Consider the following 18,899-nt stretch of genomic DNA (forward strand, 5'->3'; position numbering starts at 1 on the left):
TGTTGAGGACACTTGTTCGCTCTCCCAGAACTCTCCCTAGGTTTGTGTATGACCTAAACTTCCATTGATAGAAGCCATATACAACCTTATATTGCATTTACTTAAGGGTTATGTGTACAAATGTCACCCACTACCTTTCTCGGTAGCATTTAAGAATATCATTACTACATTACTCAGAAGACTAATACAGCTGATTTCTTTTAGACTGAAATGTTGGTAGAAGACTTTGTTTCTCCTGATAAATAATAGTTTGTTCTTTGAACAGTACGTTCAAAAACATGCTGTTTTTTTCTCCCATGCAAATGAGCTTCTGAAACTAACTATGTTTCTACCTTGGCTCTCAGGGAGGACAGCCAAATTTATGTCTTAGCTTTATAACAATATCTGATGATTATGGTTTTTTATTACTATGTACTCCTAGTTCATCTATATTCTTTTCACTCTTAGTTTATTAATTCTTTTCTTTTTCTTTACTCTTAAAAAAAAATTTCTTTCTTTCTTCCTTCTCCTTCCCTTCCTCCCTTCCCTCTCCCTCTCTCCCTCCCTCCCTCCTTTTTCTCCTCTCCTTTTTATTTGGATATGTGGCATGTTTTCTTTAAGCTGTCTGAAATCTTTTTGTTGAATTAGAGGACATAAATATAAAATGAAATACTGGATTTTTTTTTAATCGGATTTAATTCTCAAATTCAAGCCATGCTGTCAATAGAATACATATCATCAATGTCATGTTTATTAGCTCATCAATTTCCTTAGAACCAAAATTGCAGCTATTTTTCCAGAAATCAAATAACACGAACTCTACTCTCATTTGTCCCATCATAGAAACACTTTCCCTTTTTTTCTCTTACATAAGAAAATGGTATTTTCGTCAAGAAATACAACTCATCTCTTTGTAGCTCCCAAGTATAATCATCTGACATTTTACCTCTATCAACAGGGACAGCCTGAAGGAATAAGAAGCTCAAATACTTACACGTTGACAGATGTGAGGCGCAATGCAACAGGAGACTACAGATGCTCCCTGATAGACAAAAAAAGCATGATTGCTTCAACAGCCGTCACCGTTCACTGTAAGTGACCTTATTCTTCATTACCAACTTCACTTGAAAGGCCTCTAACAGTCTAACTTGGCTGTCTTTTCAAATAAATCGCAACTGTATTTTTCTTAAGTAGCGTGGTTTCAATAGACTTACTGAAGTGCATCGGAGCAAACTCTGCTTCGGTCCAGATTTGCCCTGCAATATTGAGATCTTGAGTGGATCTAATAAGTGCAACTTTCGAGAGTGGTAAACTTCCATCTTCTTTCTAAATGTCCTCAGTCTGTGGTGTCCACAGAATATTCCTGTGGATCTTAAATTACTCATTTTTTATTTTAAGAAAATATTTAGATATTCTCAAAGTTGACAAGGTTTGTACTTGGCCCAGAAAAAAAGTGTAGATTAAGTATTCTTTTTAATTATTATTATTACAGAATAACATTAGCACCCAAACCCAAGCAACATAGAGTCTTACTATAGACTCAACCTTTGGAAGCAGCAGAGGTAGAGACTACTAAAAGCCATTTAATATTGGCCTCTGTATAGAAGAATAGAGAATTTCTAGAAATAGAAACTCTTCAAAATCACCCTAAATGTGTGTGTTAACTTTTAACCTACTTTGGATCACCAAATACTCCAAAAGTTATACTTTAGTGTGATTTTAAAAAAAGAGCGGTACATCAGAAAGAGTACCTTACGTCCTTTATTTTGTAATTTCCGACATTTCTTTATATACCCTGATGCATTATGGAAAGGGGAGACTAATTTGAACTCCTTCCCAGTGACACTAGAGTTTACAGAGTGCTTTAGCTAACGTCACTGTTGCTTGGAGGTGCAGGCCAAACTTTCTAGTAAGTCCTTTGAACCCAGTAGCACCTCTTAACATGCTCTGTCACAATGAAGTTTCCCTAGGCACGAAGTGCTCTAATCCCATTGAGTATGAGGGACTTCTTTCTTTCAAAATGGAAAGAGACTAGAAATTGTTCTGAAGAAATGGTTCTAAAGCTCTCATTCTACCTATAATGCTTGGAAAACATATAGGATAGGAGCTAAAACTTTGAGGGCGATACAAGGAGATACACTGGGGAATAGAGTAACCAGATGGTTGCTTTTGAGTTTCTGATGTTGGGAGCACACCCTGGGGAGCCCTATAGAAATAGCAGACTGTTAAGAAATGTTCACTGCCAGGCCATTTCTCTATTTCCACCATATTCGTGTTGTATAGTTCTGAGTGTGTCTGCCATCAGAAACTGGTTAGAGAGAAAGCAGTGATCTCTTAGGATTAAAACAATGCTGCTTTTTCTCTGAGGACGAGTAAGTCCTGGGACCATTTTTCCAGACTGTCCCATGACCAAAAGAAAAAGAAAAAGAAGAAAGGGAAGTAAGAGAATACAACTAGCTGATAGAATTTCCTGTGAAATAACTCTCTGATATTCTTGTCCATGAGATCTGTGGGCCAATAACCAATAATCCAGTGCATAGAGATGGTACAGTAAGCTTATGTTTAAGAGATGCCAGCTACTCAGGACCCTAAAAGAAAGGAAAAGGCCCTTATTTGTATCACTGGTGGATGAGGCATGGAGGGATAGTTGGCAGAGTAATAAGGCAAATGTGGTGCAGCCACATTGTACCTCAGTGATCAGCTGTGATAAAGAAAAACATTAAACAAAAGTATGCTAACAGTTTAATTGGATTTCAGTGCACTTAATTGGATTTAAATGCTTTTTGGTTTTGAAAGGTAGACTATAACATCAGGCTTTAAGGCCTGTATTTCTCTTTAAAGGCTGAAATAAGGATTGCAAATAAAGAAGATTTTACTCTGAATTACATGAAATGAAAACATAAAAATTCTGGGTTTTGCCCATTTATCCTTGATTGCTTGTTTGTTGTCTGAAAACAAGATTTGTCTCCTTTCCGTAGATGACGAAAGGGAATGTGGATAGAGAAGCACCAGGCCCCACTCGCACGTGTGTGCAGAACAGACCCCTCATCAGGGCTCTCCGCCCACAGACCCAGAGTTGCTGAGGAAGCGTCTGCTATTCCTCTGCCAATTCATGCACAGATAGACTCTTCATCAGAACTGTTAGAGTCCATCACCAGCCTTTAAAATCACTTCTTTTATCCTCTCACTGGCAGGTTAACTGTCCAACTAACAAAAGCTTCTGACTCTCCCTGAATAGGGTTTTCACCTAAGTGTAACCAATCAGATTTTCTCAGATTTTCTGAGGAAACTCCACTTCCACTTTCCTATATGATAATGGATATTTTAGTATTATTGAGACTGTGTGAAGGCAGGCTTCTTTCCTTCATCCAGTCATTGTTTTCCAGAGCCTAGCATGGGGCAGACACTGTGGATGGATGGTGACAACTCAAGGGTCCTGCCTTCATGGTTCTTATAGTCTAACAGGAAAAACAAGTGTTAAAAATGACGCTTGGCCAACTGTCAACCGACGGCAGTTTTAACATGTAAAACCAAGGAGAAGCACGGGGTGCGGTAGGAAATCCCCAGTGCTGTAGAATAAAGTCTCAACTCATAGCATGGCAAACACGGTCCTTTAGAGTCTGGCCTCCACTAATTATGTAGGCTTATCATTCATGTGTTATAACCATTCATACCAGATTACTCACGGTGGTGCCATCTGCCATATTCTGTCAGCATTTTGCCGTTGTTTATGTGGCAGAAGTTTTCCCTGTATCTCCATTTATCAAAGCCATTCTCAACTGTCAAGGACCACAAGCAGATACTGCCTCATATACAAAGCCTTTATTACTGCTGTGTAATGCACTTGGGCTCTGTTCTCTATACTCCCATAAGTCTTTGCTTCTACCTCTCTTTGTAGCCCTTTCTTTAGTTTTTCAACAAATACTAATTGAACTTCTGATCTATAGCATGGATGCTAGTAGATGTGGATTTCATGCTGCTGTGTATCAGAGTCACTTAGCACAGTGCATACTACCTCTACCTCAAAAATTGTAAATTGTAAGCTTATATCCATCTCTGTATCTTGTCAGTGCTTGCAACTTAGTAGCTGCACAATAAATGTTTGTTCTGTTGAATTAGATTTTCCTCATACAGATCATACTGCGATAGTAAGATTTTTATAGAAATTGCTTTCCATATGAAAGATTATACCTCCTTAGATGTGTTTATTCTGTTTTTAAAAAATGATGCCTGCTGCCAGCGTACCTAACAATAGATCTTACTTAAAATTTCAGCTGCATAAGAAATGGAATTGCATTAAAAAAAAATCTAACTACCATAGTCCGTTCTCTCTGAAGAAACGGATAGACTACCTCATGATTTTTCAGATTATCACCTGCTGTCTAAATATACTTAATTTTCTCCTGGCATGCCTTACCAACTCTTTTTATAATATTTACCTAGTCATTATCTTTCTTTTCTTCCAGAAATGATTTAAGAATTGTTTTTCTTAAGGTAGTAGACCCCAGCGGAATACTTCTATGCAGTCAAAACATCAGTCATGTTAACTGCAAATAAATGCATAACCAGTTAGATTGACCATTTCCCTATCCAAACTGGTCTCAAACGTGGCTTGAAAAAGTGGACTGATTACATTACAGTTCAGTAATTTTGGTCACATAAATCAGTTCTGAATTTTGAAGACTGTTAGAAGGATTTCTTTTTTTTTTTTTGGTGGGGGGGTCTTTCATCTTTTCTTCTTCAAAATATTTTGACTTTCTTTCCTGGAGTTTGTATTTCAAGCAGATTTTCTGCTTCACAGATTTGGATTTGTCCTTAAACCCAAGTGGGGAAGTGACCAAGCAGATTGGCGATGCCTTGCCTGTGTCATGCACAATATCTGCTAGTAGGAATGCAACTGTGGTGTGGATGAAAGTAAGTCATATTTCTTGATAATATTACACTGTTTGGACTGACTCCTTTTTGACTCTTTTGCATTTAATTTGACATCTAAATATCTAAATATGTTTATACACCCACACTCATGCTCTCTTTCTCTATATTACAATCATATAAATGATGTCACAGTAAAATTTTAGAGGTACCCAACAACAGTATGGCATCCATAATTGATTGTCTGAAATATACTTTGGGACATTGATTTATGTGTATCTACATTGATTTATGTGTATTTATGTGAATTCTCGACATACACACATGCTCACAGACCCACACATGGATACGGTTATATGCTCTAGAGCTTAACAATCTTCAGTGTGTTTTAACCCACATTATTCACACTTGACACTTAAAAAGAACCCTGTGAAATATGCAGGACATTTATTATTTCCCCACGTAATTCGGAAAGAAGTTGAGGCAAGAGAAATCAGAAAGCTCTTAAGTAGCAGAGTTAGACTCAAACTCAGGCCTTACTGGGTTTAATAAATACATGCTCTGATCACATAACTTTCAGCCTGAAACTGACCTTATGTGTCTTAACGTGAGTTCATTGAATTCGTAGCACCTTGAAAGTAGAGATACCTTTTCAGCCATGGGCCATAGTGGAGCACTTGGAACACAGTGGAGCTTGGTCAGTACTTCCTGAGTGAGTGCCTCTAGTCTTGTAATTGTCTGAAATGTAGGCCATTACTGAGAACCTAGTCATTGTTACTTTTTTAGAGTGAGTTGGTAGGATTGGTACTTGGTGATTTGAGACAAGATTATCACCAAAGGGAAAGGTTGTAATTCCACTACTAAGTCCTCAGCTAGTATATCTAAACACCCAGTGCACATGTTGACAAAACACATATAAACCATTTCACATAGGAGTTGACAAGAATTATCTTTATAAAAAATTGTGGAGAAATGTATTGTTAGAATTTCTTCTTGCTGAAAATACACATTATTTTGTATTGCTTTTGATCACTTTTAACACTAGATCCTCTCTGACTAGCTTTTTTTCTTTTAAAGTGCAGTTCCTTATTTTATTCTCTTTTAATTGAAGCCTCCTCACCCTTCGTTTCACTCAGATAATTAAAATGTCACTCTGTAGACTGAATATTTACTGTGATATATTTGTAGTAGTCTGTGGTCAAAGGGCTAGACAAGTCCTAGGCAACCAGACAACTCAGTAATCGTACAAGCACTTAATTGTTTCACTACTACAGGACTAGAGAGACTAAGTTTACTTGGCTAAACCAGTTTCTACATCAACTGCAGTCACTGTTGTTAATTGAATGCCTAATGTTAGTAGTGTTGTATTGATCAAGGTGGTCTAGCTACTACTGGTTAGTACTTGGGGAGTGGAGAAAAATTCACAGTGGGGAAAGACCACATGATGTTAGAATTGTGTTTCATTAAATACCATTATTTTCTGTATACCAAGTGGTTTTTTTTAATTAAATGCTGCATTTCCTTTGTTCATAGAAATTAGGATAGGAAGCTGTTAGTAATGATTTCTTTAAAAACATTTTGTCATAACTACCATGGCTCTGTAATAGATCCCCTGTCTTGGTAAATGCATCCCATCAGATGGCTTTCTGACATTTATGCCTATCATTGATAACTTAGCACAGGTCTCCAGTGTCTTTCAATACTAGTTCATCTACGTGGACTTACAAGGAGTAGCTATTACCAGTTGAGAACTTTCCTGAATGTGAACACATTATATTACTTACATAATTAAGTCCTCAAACAATTCAGTATGGTAAGATTATTATCCCATTTCAAAAAGAAGAAAACTGAGTCTCCAAAGTTTATGAATTTGTTCCATATTATAAATTCAGTAAATGAAAGTGTCTGAAATAAAACTCTTGAGTGTATAAAACTACAAAGGAGAAGGGAAATCTATTTTTGGAAGTGTCTGAAGAAAAAAGCAACTTGCATTTTCCTTAGATCTGGAAGAATAATCTCAGGTTTCAGGTTCCGTGATTATCTAATAAATACATGAAGAGTTGTATTTGAGCCATATGAAATAACTAGCTTTTTGTTTATTCAGGACAACATCAGGCTTCGATCAAGCCCATCATTTTCTAGTCTCCATTATCAGGATGCTGGAAACTATGTCTGTGAAACTGCTCTGCAAGAGGTGGAAGGCCTAAAGAAAAGAGAGTCGTTGACACTCATAGTAGAAGGTAATAAACACTGGAGCACCAGTGCAAAGTTTTCTTTGAGAATCTGATATTCAGTTTCTTTGATAATCTTAGTGTAACATCTTATTTTCATTCTAATGATATTTTAGGAAAACCTCAAATCAAAATGACAAAGAAAACTGATCCCAGTGGACTGTCTAAAACAATAATCTGCCATGTGGAAGGTTTTCCGAAGCCAGCTATACAGTGGACAATTACCGGCAGCGGAAGCGTCATAAACCAAGCAAGTATTCGTCCTCTTCTTACATGCCGCGCTTGGCCCAAAGTGGGCTTTTACGGAGGTGCCTAAGCTGTAGACTAGCTTGTTAGCAACATGAAATTGGCAGTCTATTCTCAGAGGAAGCTTTTGCTAACTTCTTAATTTTTCCAAAGGAAAGAACATGGCTCAAAGAGAAATTTTAAATCCCAGGGCCATGGAGAATGGAAGAATCATTATGTTGTGGTCAGTATCTCTTTTTAAAAGAATGTAAATTGGGTGTTGTTCCATGGTCATTAGTTTCTGAAACTCAGGTGATTAAAACATTAAGGTATACACTTTTCTGCATCATAAACTTACACATCTGAGTATAAGTGGCCTCCATTACTTTGCTTACTTAAGCACATTAAGGGATATTTTTTCCTCAAACTGGGCCCTGGGGGGTGGGTGGTGAGGAACACAGTCTCCGTTTGTGAACATATGGTCTAAATTATGTATGCCAGGGCTAGGGCCAGAGTTAGGCTAGCTAAATATATAGTGTCTAGGACATTTCCTTCTAAACAAAACTTTAATATTTGTAACTTTGTCAGGACATTTTAGTAATAGTTAGTAATAGTAAAGGGCTAAGAACTTAGGGACACTACCAATAATTTTCTTTTTGACAATCCAAAAGCAAAAAAAAGAAGAAGAGAGACAGAGAATCTGGCCTGTCACTAGGGGTTCAGAACTATCTTTCATTAAATTGCTAGTTTGCTTAGGTTGCTGACATACTTGTTAATTCATTTTTCTCTACAATGGTTTTCATGATCCTTTTCTCGGTGGAGCCAGTTAAAGACTCTTCAGGAACACCAGAGGGGCCATTTGATTATCTGAGTCCTCTGTGCTGCCTTCTTCCCACCTTTGGGCCCAGCTGATAATCCAGGAAGGCATTCATAAAGCAGAGCTGCATTTAGTTTGAAGTTAAAATTTCTTTCTCTGGGGGAGCCTGGGTGGTTCAGTGGGTTAAGCCGCTGCCTTCAGCTCGGGTCATGATCTCAGGGTCCTGGGATCGAGCCCCGCATCGGGCTCTCTGCTCAGCGGGGAGCCTGCTTCCTCCTCTTTCTCTGACTGCCTCTCTGCCTGCTTGTGATCTCTCTCTGTCAAATAAATAAATAAAATCTTTAAAAAAAAAAAAATTTTCTTTCTCTGATGGGGAAGTTGGGCTGCTGCTCCAGCTTGTACAACATAGTTTTGCAGAGCAAGGTGGAGTTTGGCTCTTTCTGTGGGTGATGCATATATATTTGCATAACTCCCAAGTATAGAAGCTCCCCAAAGGAGCGGACACAGTTGAAGCAAATATATGTCAGTCAGTTGTGCGTCCAAGTCTTGGTTTCAGTTCGGGTCATGATCTCAGGGTTGTGAGATTGAGCCCTGTGTGGTGTCAGGCTCTACACTCAGCAGGGAGTCTGCTTGAGATTCTCTCCCTCTCCTTCCCCCCATCCCCCGCTCCTGTGTGTGCACACTCTCTCTCTCTAATATAAATAAATCTTCAAAAAATGACTATTTCTTTTCTATGCTGTCCTTTTTGCTCTCTAGTTTAATTAAATAATAATTGTAGCAAAAAAGAACCTTTGGGTACTGGTAATAGTAATACAAGCATAGAAAATAGAAAAATAAGCATACAATAAATATTTGATGAATGAACAGATACAAAGATTTAAAAGGCCACTCTTAGAATGAGTAAATATATTTTACAGAGATAAAACAAAAACAAAGACTCAGAAAGTCATGTGAAAAATACTAGTGGGAAGTGGAAAAATAGCATGTGAACTTACTATGAGGATAAAAATAACAATGCCGTTCTTCATTGTCAAGGAGAAGGATTGATTCTGGCCCACTAGGTGATACGTTATTTTTCTTGTTCTAGGATTGTGCTGATCTATCCATAATCTTTTATTTGTTCCCTCCTCAATCATATGGTGAATCTATTGTTTTATAATTACTGATGCCTCTAAGCACTCCTGCCCCTGGGACTAGACAGTATCCTTAAGCAAGAGACTATCTTTTGTCCTCAAGGCCCTTATCATATAGTTGACGAGAAAGCAAATAAAGAACAAAGGTAGGCATAGTGTGCAGAATGCAGCTCAGAAAATAGCTCCGGTACATGTTTGCTTTAATGCAGTTGGATTTAGGAGTCAAGTCCTGGGGAAGAGATGAAAGTGAATTGTCTAAGGATGCCTGACTGGCTCAGTCGATAGAGCATGTGACTTCTGATCTTGAGGTTCTTAAGTTCAAGCTCCATGTGGGATGTAGTGATTACTTAAAAGAAAAAGAAAAGAAAATGAATATTTCTTATTTTTGGAGGAATTAAATGCAGTGATTGCCCTTATTAAGACCTTACAAAAACCAAATGAACTTTCCAATCACTGAAAAATAACCCATTCTCCGTATTTAGCTTGGAAAGTGAGAAAAAGTTGTTTGATTTTTCCCATGAGCAAATCATACATATATAAGTACTTAGATATAATGGTTTAAGGTAACCCCTGAAGTGAAAAACAATGATATAATTTACAAATAAGAATTAAATTCTTAAGTTTATTAAGAGAAAATCGGTGATTAATCACTAATTATTTTGAGACAAATACTATCATGCCAGAGTATTAATTAACATGAGAATCTCTCAAAAGAGAAGAGTTTAATGAATTTAATTTTTAGAATTTACAATAGAAGCGTAAACAGAAAATCAGTTATGGATTCACTAATCTTCCTGCCTGCTGTGGATATAAGCCTGAATTGGTCTTTATCGATGACCTTACATATGCCCTTGAACACCAGGTAGCACTGTGAAGCACCTCCCCTGTTTCACTCAGTATTACTCTTCTTCAAGGTTTTAATCCATTTCTTTTCCTAAACCCATCTTCCCTCTTCTTTTCCAGACAGAGGAATCTCCTTATATCAATGGCAGGTATTATAGTAAAATTATCATTTCCCCTGAAGAGAATGTTACATTAACTTGCACAGCAGAAAACCAGCTGGAGAGAACAGTAAACTCCTTGAATGTCTCTGCTAGTGAGTATTTCATTTCTGGCATTAAAAAAAGTAAGAAAATTTGAAGTTATTCTTCATTAGTTTAAAATCTTCAATTCCATCTTCGTGTACTGCATTATGGTAAGTTTTATGTATTTATTTTGCATCTGGTATCATCATCATAGGCTCTTTTTTTTGTTGTTCTGGTGTCCATCCTTGTATTATCCTTGTCTTGACAGTTGAATCATTTCATGTTTTATGGGTCAGAGACCTTTTCTGGTAGGAATATTTCCCAAGAGAACAGAGGATAAGAACCAAGTTATTGTTATTTAATCCATGTTATAATTCAGAATAGAAATAACTCAAAGATTATCTTCAAGCATTTTTATTACAGTTTTAGTTTGGGTAAAATTTTAATTCCTTTTAATCTGTTATTTTGCATTCCAGTTCTTTGTGGTATTTATCCTACCCTAATTTTGAATAGGAATGCCACATGCACAGTCATTTAGCAAATTGGTAGGAAAACTGATAATAGAATTTATGAAATTTAGTTTCAGAATTGGTGCTTTTGATCATAGTTGAGTCATGGTTAAAAATTAGATATTGAAATTATCCTAGAAAAGAAAGAAATCTGACATGCTGAGCAGCTTTTTCCAAAAACAGTTGTCATTTAATAAGTTACCCACAATGTTTAATTCTGTCATTGTTCCTATTGCTCTGTAAGCAAGTCAGTACAGGTCCTGGAATGAGGCTTGGTTCTGGACAGGATGCTAACTGACCTTCCAAACTTTCACCTTTCAGTCAGTTGGATTCCTGTCTGTGACATTAGCGGGGTAGGGATATACCACCTAGGAAGTAGCTGGAGCTAGGAAAAAAATAATTGTGTAAAGACAATGATCCTTCACAGAATACGACTGGAATATAAAAAAGCCTGATGGGGTGACTGGAGAAAAGAACCAAACAAATTTACCTCTAAAATAGGTGCATTGACTTCTTAAAATTAAATTTAGTGAGTACTGATTTGTCCTACCTAGAAAGAGGACTTATCCTTTCTTCCTGAACACAAGTTTCTCTTTTATTCTAACCCATTGAGTAGTGGCTTCTAGATCTTGCAGTGGCTTGATAAACATTTAATACAGTTGTTTTCAAATGTAGTGAGCACCTCCTGAAATTCCAATATAGTATATATGAGAAGGGGTCTGGATATCTGCATTTTGACAGATGGCACTGGAAGTTCTGGTACAGGTCTATAGAAGACTATTTATATAATGTAATATTAGATGATGATCCAGCACATTGGCAATTCTTAAAATGGGCCAGGAGCATGATGCTATCACCATGATATCTCCACATCATTTGGAGGGCTTCTGCGAACATCACAGATGCCTTTTTGCCTCTGAGACATCCCGTGTTAACCTCAACCTCCACCCCCACGACTGCGAGACCATCTCTAGAGACAGGCCCCTGATACCAGAGGATAAAAATGAATTTGCCACCAAGGCAGGAAAAGTTGAGAAACACTGCACTGTAGATTTGATATATGGCAACTTGTTTCTCTTAAAGAAAAAAAGTTCTATAAAAAGATGGTAAATAGTGGAGAAATTAATATGGATTTCAGATTAACACTAAAGCTTGTCAGTTGTGAAATTTTCTATGGTAGATTAATACCTTTGCAGTTTTAACGACTCTCCTTAAAACAAGATTAATTTCTTTGTAGGGAAGTTCATGCTCTATTAAATGTAAATTTTTTTTTCTAGTCTTAGCTGTAGAATAGATATTTTATCTTTGAGTATTATTACATCATACTATAATGGTAAAGGTGACTTTCATATATCAACAAATTTTGTTTTTAATTTCATATTAACATTTTTCATTTCAGTAAGTATTCCAGAGCACGATGAGGCAGACGAGATAAGTGGTAGGTACTACGCTGCCGACTCTTCTTCCTTGACTATCAGCTCAAGATTTATGAAGTGTCATTGTATAAGTAATTTCTTAGCTGCCACAATTTTGACTTGAACTAAAATAGCAAATGAGACAAGATAGTAAGAATGCTAAAAATTTTATCTTTTAAAAGCACAAGTTTGCATGTTACTCAGAGTAGTAGTGAGCCTTAATTATTTTTAACAAGAAAGAATAACCAGATTGACTTCTTCTCAGAAATCCTTGGCAGTGTCTGTAACTGCATGGACTTTTCTTCTCTGTTGTAGATGAAAACAGAGAAAAGGTGAATGACCAGGCAAAACTAATTGTGGGAATCGTCGTTGGTCTCCTCCTCGCTGCCCTAGTCGCTGGTGTTGTCTATTGGCTGTACATGAAGAAATCAAAGTAAGTTACGGAAGGAAGACCTGACTTGTTCAGTGACTTCCACTGGGAGAATTATTAATACAGTGTGTTAATGAGCTCACTTCAACTGGGCATGTGATTTCTGTAATAGGAAAGGCATGTCCCCCAATCAGGCTGATCATTATGTTTTGCTTTCAGTTAGTTCACAGGGACTGCTTTGACGGCATCAGATAATTGAATTGAGATGTGATTTCACATGTGTCCCCTTGTTTTTCTCAGTCTGTAGTCTAAATTCAATTATTTGATTTCTTTTCCATGCCTAGCGGGTATTTTAAAAAGCATATACTTCCAAAAGGTCAGCTATTCTAAGCCATGTGGCTGAGGATGGTGGAGATGAATTAAAAGTGGTTAGTCCATCCTGCGGGAATGGCCAGGTGTCTGCGGTGATGGGTCTGGCCAACAGTGAAACTGTCGTTGAGGTAGTATTATCTTGTCACTTCTCTGCTCTAGTTAAGTCACTTTGGTCCATGAAAGGATCTAAATCAGGAAAAAAAGAAAAATTTGTCATCATTTTGTCTGCAATTTAAAAAGAAAATTAGACAAAGTAACCAGGACTGCTTTAAAAAATATTTGGATGGTGTTTAGATTAAAAATTATTAGTTGTAGGGGCCCCTGGGTGGCTCAGTTTGTAAAGCATTTGCCTTGGGCTCAGGTCCTGGGATTGAGTCCCACATCGGGCTCCCTGCTCAGCAGAGAGCTTGCTTCTCCCTTTCCCTCTGTCTGCCGCACCCCCTGCTTGTGTGCTCTTTCTCTCCCTCTCTGTCAAATAAATGAAGTCTTAAAAAAAATAAATAAAAATTATTAGTCATAAATAATACAGGTACAACCAACTTTACAAATTAACTAACCATGGTATATAATGAAAATCTGATTAACCAATGAAGATTCTTGACATATACACATGCCTAATATTCCTCATCACCCCAGCCTTGACCCCAGATTTGGTTGTGAGTGGGTAGAGTTGGGGTCCTAGCATTTGCATGTTTAAAGTTTCCTTAGTGATTCTGTGGTATACCATTGGTTTCAAACATGAGGAAATTGATTTTCGCAAGGGGATGTGGATAGCGAGTGGCAACTTTGGACTTAATTTTGTAATTTCTTGATGTCTGATATCACCACCCCTTTCAACAAGTCAGGTAAGTTAACTTTAAAGAAAATCAAAAGAAAAAGCAGACTCAATAAGACCCATGATCTTACTCCAAAAAGAAAACAATTTCAGTAAAGAAAGTAATATTCGAATGGAGCTGCCATCGAAGGGAGGCGATAGCTTAGAAATTTTCAAGGTCACGTCGTATGAGTACATATTGAGCTCTGGTTTTGTTTGTTTGTTTGTTTGTTTGTTTGAGTTGTTGTTGTGTTTTTTTTTTTTCATTTTTCTTCGAGCTCTGTTTTGATCCTGCAACTCATCTCTGAAGTAGATGCTGTTATTACTCGTATTTTACATTTGATAGAATGAAGGCAGAGAATGATTAAATGACTTGCTTAAGGTTACTTGGTTCACAAGGGTTGAAGTTGTATTTTATTTCAGATAGTGCTGTTTTAGCATCTGTGTGCTTAATCACTAGGTTTGATTTTCTCACACTGTGCCTTTTTCTCCGTGTTTCAGTCATGTAAGGTAGAAACATGTTCCTGGTGTGTATTGTAGTTGAACCCATCCACTCTCACACTGGGGTACTGTGACTTCTGATCTCAGCTCCTCACTCCTCCATCACCCTGTCACTTCGTGACAAATGTGTTCTTTTTCTCAGTGAACATTTTACCTACCAATACTTCATGTGGGCTTGTGTCCGTGGTTTCTGTGGAAAATTTAGAAGATTGCCTGTACCATGTGATTGAAAGGAAATGGCAAGCAGTTGCCCAGAGGCAATATCTTTTAATATTTTAATATTTAATAGAACTTTAATAATTCTCCTTCTATGTGTCTAAGTTTCTTATAAAGAGAGAATAAATTCCTATTCTCTCTTTATAATCCACTATAAGGTACTCACAAATCTAACAGCTTGGGCTCTGGGGTATTTCCATTTTATTTACTTAGGATTTCTGATGCATTCCAATGTAATTTTATTTCTTAAAAGAATAAAAATGAAATTCCTCTGTATCCTGGAATTGAGCTGAAAAATAAGCAGCAGTTTTCTACATTATGACCAAATAAATGCTAAATTTTTGGAACACCCCGAATGTTCTTAATCACCATATTCTAATTGCCAGGATCTCATTAGATGCCATTTATCCTTCTATGAATAAAAAAAAAAAATTATGTGTGTGGGATTTTTTTTGTTGTTACTTCGTTGGTTGTTATCATATGGTGCTCCAAAATCAAAATCATGGATAAATGAATGCTGGACACTTGGCTTCGTAGTGCCTTTAGGCCAAGGGTTGATACATCATGGAGTTCCTTTAAAGTGCCTCATTAAATTAAGTGCATATTTTACCATCTGACTTGAAAGTTCATCTGAGTAACTGTTATTTAATTGAAAAGCACATCCATTTTGCCAGGGTTAATATTATTTGTAACCAAAATAATAAGTTGCAATTCTCATCCCAAATATTAAAGTGTTTTTATGAAATTTGTGAAACTTAAGATTTGCTAAGTGTTCTGCATTCCTGATAGGTTATTCTTTGCTATTTCCCTCTGAGATAAGCCAGCATTTTTGCAAGATGAGGTATTATTAATCCCTGTGTCCAGAGTAAATGCACTTTTATAACAAGAACTTTCAAGTTAGGAATTGCTAAGGCCATTTTTGGGGTCTAGGATAGTGGTATACTTTCTTTCTTTTCTATTCTTCTACTTCAACTTTTCAAATGAGTATGAGGTTTCCATTACTGTCATTAGCTAATTCATCACTATTTTACATGGGTAGGAGAGATTTATTAATAAAGATGTAGTCCAGAGTTTTCCCCCAAATGTATATTCCCATGTTTACCATCTTACAAAATAATACCATTAATGATCTCGTAAGTCACCATTATGTCAAACACTGTGAACAAAAATTATGAGTTAAAATCTTATTTAAAAGCCTCAGTGATACAACTCTCAGAGCAGGGAGGTTTAAACAACATTTGGGGAAGTTCTTTGTATTGCCATTTTTAAAAGTCAGTGGAGAGAGAGGGGAGAAACAATTTTTTATGCCCAAGTGGAACTTAAGAGTACATTTGTTAACATACCTAGTGATACGTAGCTAACACGCATTCCCCATTCCATTGGTATGAACTCCATATTTTTATATCTATTTCAAATATGGAGAACTGCAGCAAGAAATGCTTAGTAGTTGTGCTTGGCATTGTGATCTGGTATATTCATTGGAGAGAAGGTCTTATGATTCCTCTGTTACTTTGAATCATACAGATTCTCACTGGAAGCTTTTTTCTTTACATTGGCTATTTTTTGATAATGAAAGTGGGTGACTGATCATTTACCATATACGTAGGGTATTAATTCACAGTTCTAGACATAAATCATGAATTGACTAAGTCCACTTCATGTCTAGTTGTTAACAGTTGGAAGAACATTAAAAAACTAGGACTGATTCAATTATTATTTTTTGTTAATTTCTCCATTTCTCTCCATCCTGTCCTCTGAACATTGTTTTTAGCTCTGCAGGATGTTACCTGTTACTATTTGAGTTCCAAATCCTCTCTTGCATATCTTGTAGTACAATAATTATAGAATAATAATAATAATGAAATAAATAATGGAATAATAATAATAATGAAAATTCAAAGAGCCAAAGATAAAGGAAAAATACAAAGGCAGCATGATGTAGCTATGAACCTGTTTAAGCATTTATTAAAACCATAATTTCCAGGTTGGTTGCATTGAAGAGACCCCTGACTGCTATATTTCTTACCACTAAACTGGACGTGAGTGCTAACCAGATATTTGTCGTCTCAAAATATACATTGTGTGAATCTTAGAAACTTGCCAAGAGATTTATCTTTTGCAACTATGGAATTCATGACTATTTTCATGAAATTTTTATGTAACTCTAAAACACAAATATCTTGTCGGTTCTGCCTTGTGTAATGCTGTATTTATTCCACTACTGTCTCAGAAAAAAATAGAAATGGTCCTAAATTGGCAAAAAAGACTAAAGAGGACTTGACTATAAGCCTGAAATTGCAGGAAACAATATTATTTGTTTCTTAACAATGCTATTAAGCCTTTCTGGAATTTTTCTCATTAGTATCTCCTGATACCTAGAAGAAGATCTTGGCAAGAAATTTGATTTTAACTGAATTCTATTTCCAATCAATACCTCTCTGAAATTCAGTATATGTTCCTGTGAGGGGAAAATCAGCTCCCCACTGAATAATTTGAGAAAATAGTGCTTAAGGACCATCTATAGCACATTTTTCTTGACCGCCCTCATTTATCACTACATAAGCACCTATTAGTCTTTTTTCTTTTTATTTTTTTAACTCAAATCTTCAACAATTTAATGAGTTAAATGCAATTAACCCTATTTCACGGTGTCCAAGTCTCTGTGAAATTAACCTGTTCAAGATAATGTGTGCAGTATATTATTCCATATCCCATATAATTTCAGATATATTTTGCTGCCTCAAGACTTCTTTGGAATTAAAATTTCATCTCTGACTTTGATTGCTGGCCAACGTTTAATATAGTGTAAGGGATGGGAGGGTGTGCTCTAATGTGCAGGACTGATGTGGCCTCTCTCCTTGTATTAGAAATTGGGCTAATCCAAATTCTGGGTTCTTTCTCTTTCCCTTCCCATAGTTTAGCAGGCAGTCAGAAGCAGGAAGAAAAGAAAGTGCCCCATTATTCTATCAAACTGTGAACAACAGAGTAAACTAGAGGGGAAATAAGATAATGTAGAAATGGTAGAGTCCCCATCCAGTCAATCACAAGGTCACTGGCCACTCAAAGGCAGAATCATCCATCCATGACCCGCCCCTCTCCTGCTAGATAGTACCTGAAATGTTTCCAGAGGAAAGGGCTTGCTTCAAAATAAAATGTTTTCAATTTTTAAAATCTTTTCTAGCTGCCTGTATACATGCATTTCTTTCTTTTTCTTTCCCTGTTCCCTGAGCCAGGCTGTGTGCTATATACCAACATTACCCATGTTAAGGAAACACTTTGGACTCTGAGGCTGAATGTGTGTAGGTGGCATCCTGTTCTTGTGCATATTCAGAATTTTTGTGTTTATTTTAATTCCCACTTGTTTTATGTAATGGATGGTCCCCATATTCACTGTTGGCCTAAATGAAAGGCCATTTTTAAAAATTTTTACTGAGGACTTTAGAGTTCCCTATTTTAGTGGAGAGTTCCTATAGAGTATCTTAGAAATTCTAAGGATATAAAAAGGAAAGTAGTAATAATAAGACCAACTCTTTATTCTTTTTCTCCTTCTTCAAACCCAGAAAATGCTGACTTCTCTTCTTTTGAGATGCAGGGATTAGATCCCTCCTCTCCTCTAACTCTTTAGTAAGCTTGGCTCAGGAGGAGGCTCACTCGGCTGAGAGCTGTGACCAGGGAAGAAAGAAAAATAACTGTACTCTTGGATATGACCTTAATTACCTGCATAGGTATCAATGGCCAGTTTGCTAAAAGTGGCAATTCCATACTATCAAGTCCCAGTCTCAATACTGGTAGCCTTGGTGCCCTTCTGTGGTGTCTGCCAGTCATGCTGTGAATGAGAAATCACAGAAAATGTCCCTCTACTGAGGAAGTGTTAATGATCACTCCTGCTCTCTCTAGAACTAGAGTTTTCAAATTTGTTATACACAAACCTCCTTTTGGAACACCTAAGATTTTATGAACTCTTTCATGTGGGAATTATTTTAAGTGGGTTTTGTTTTTGTTTTTCAACTGCACAATTCCATTATAACATTCTGTCTTTTCAAATGTTACAACCTCCCAAGATGGTGACGTATTGCTTGTGCCTGCCACTCTCACCCTCCTTCACTTCACCAGCCTCCTTCATCCCCCACGAAATTATTTTTTAATTGTGATATTGTTGATGTACAACACTGGTTAAGGTGCACAACATATTGATTTGATACATTTATATATCACGATGTGATTCCCACTAGAGCATTAACTACCACCTCCCTCATGTCACGTGATTGTCATCTCATTTTGCTGTGAGAACATTTAAGATCTAGTGTTTTTAGCAACTTCGAAGTATTAAAATGAAGGCACGCTTTGCTGACACCACCATTATTAGTCACCTACCTTCTTCAAAGGAGATCTTGAAACAAATCTATAATATTGAGGGAAA

General features: G+C 36.7%; 1 protein-coding gene across 2 annotated transcripts in view; it reads left to right on the forward strand.

Moving 5' to 3' along the window:
* Positions 1-18,899, forward strand: part of ALCAM (activated leukocyte cell adhesion molecule) — a 210,947-nt gene that overhangs the window by 178,115 nt on the left and 13,933 nt on the right. Inside the window, exons 8-14 of one of the 2 annotated variants that reach the window (XM_047723544.1) lie at positions 938-1,070; positions 4,781-4,893; positions 6,956-7,091; positions 7,199-7,332; positions 10,221-10,353; positions 12,191-12,229; positions 12,522-12,639. In XM_047723544.1, coding sequence (XP_047579500.1) covers positions 938-1,070; positions 4,781-4,893; positions 6,956-7,091; positions 7,199-7,332; positions 10,221-10,353; positions 12,191-12,229; positions 12,522-12,639 — 806 coding nt within the window. The remainder of the gene's footprint in view (positions 1-937; positions 1,071-4,780; positions 4,894-6,955; positions 7,092-7,198; positions 7,333-10,220; positions 10,354-12,190; positions 12,230-12,521; positions 12,640-18,899) is intronic. The other variant, XM_047723546.1, reaches the window with a different exon arrangement.

This window comes from Lutra lutra, chromosome 1 (genome assembly GCF_902655055.1).
Source record: "Lutra lutra chromosome 1, mLutLut1.2, whole genome shotgun sequence".
NCBI classification, from domain to species: domain Eukaryota; kingdom Metazoa; phylum Chordata; class Mammalia; order Carnivora; family Mustelidae; genus Lutra; species Lutra lutra.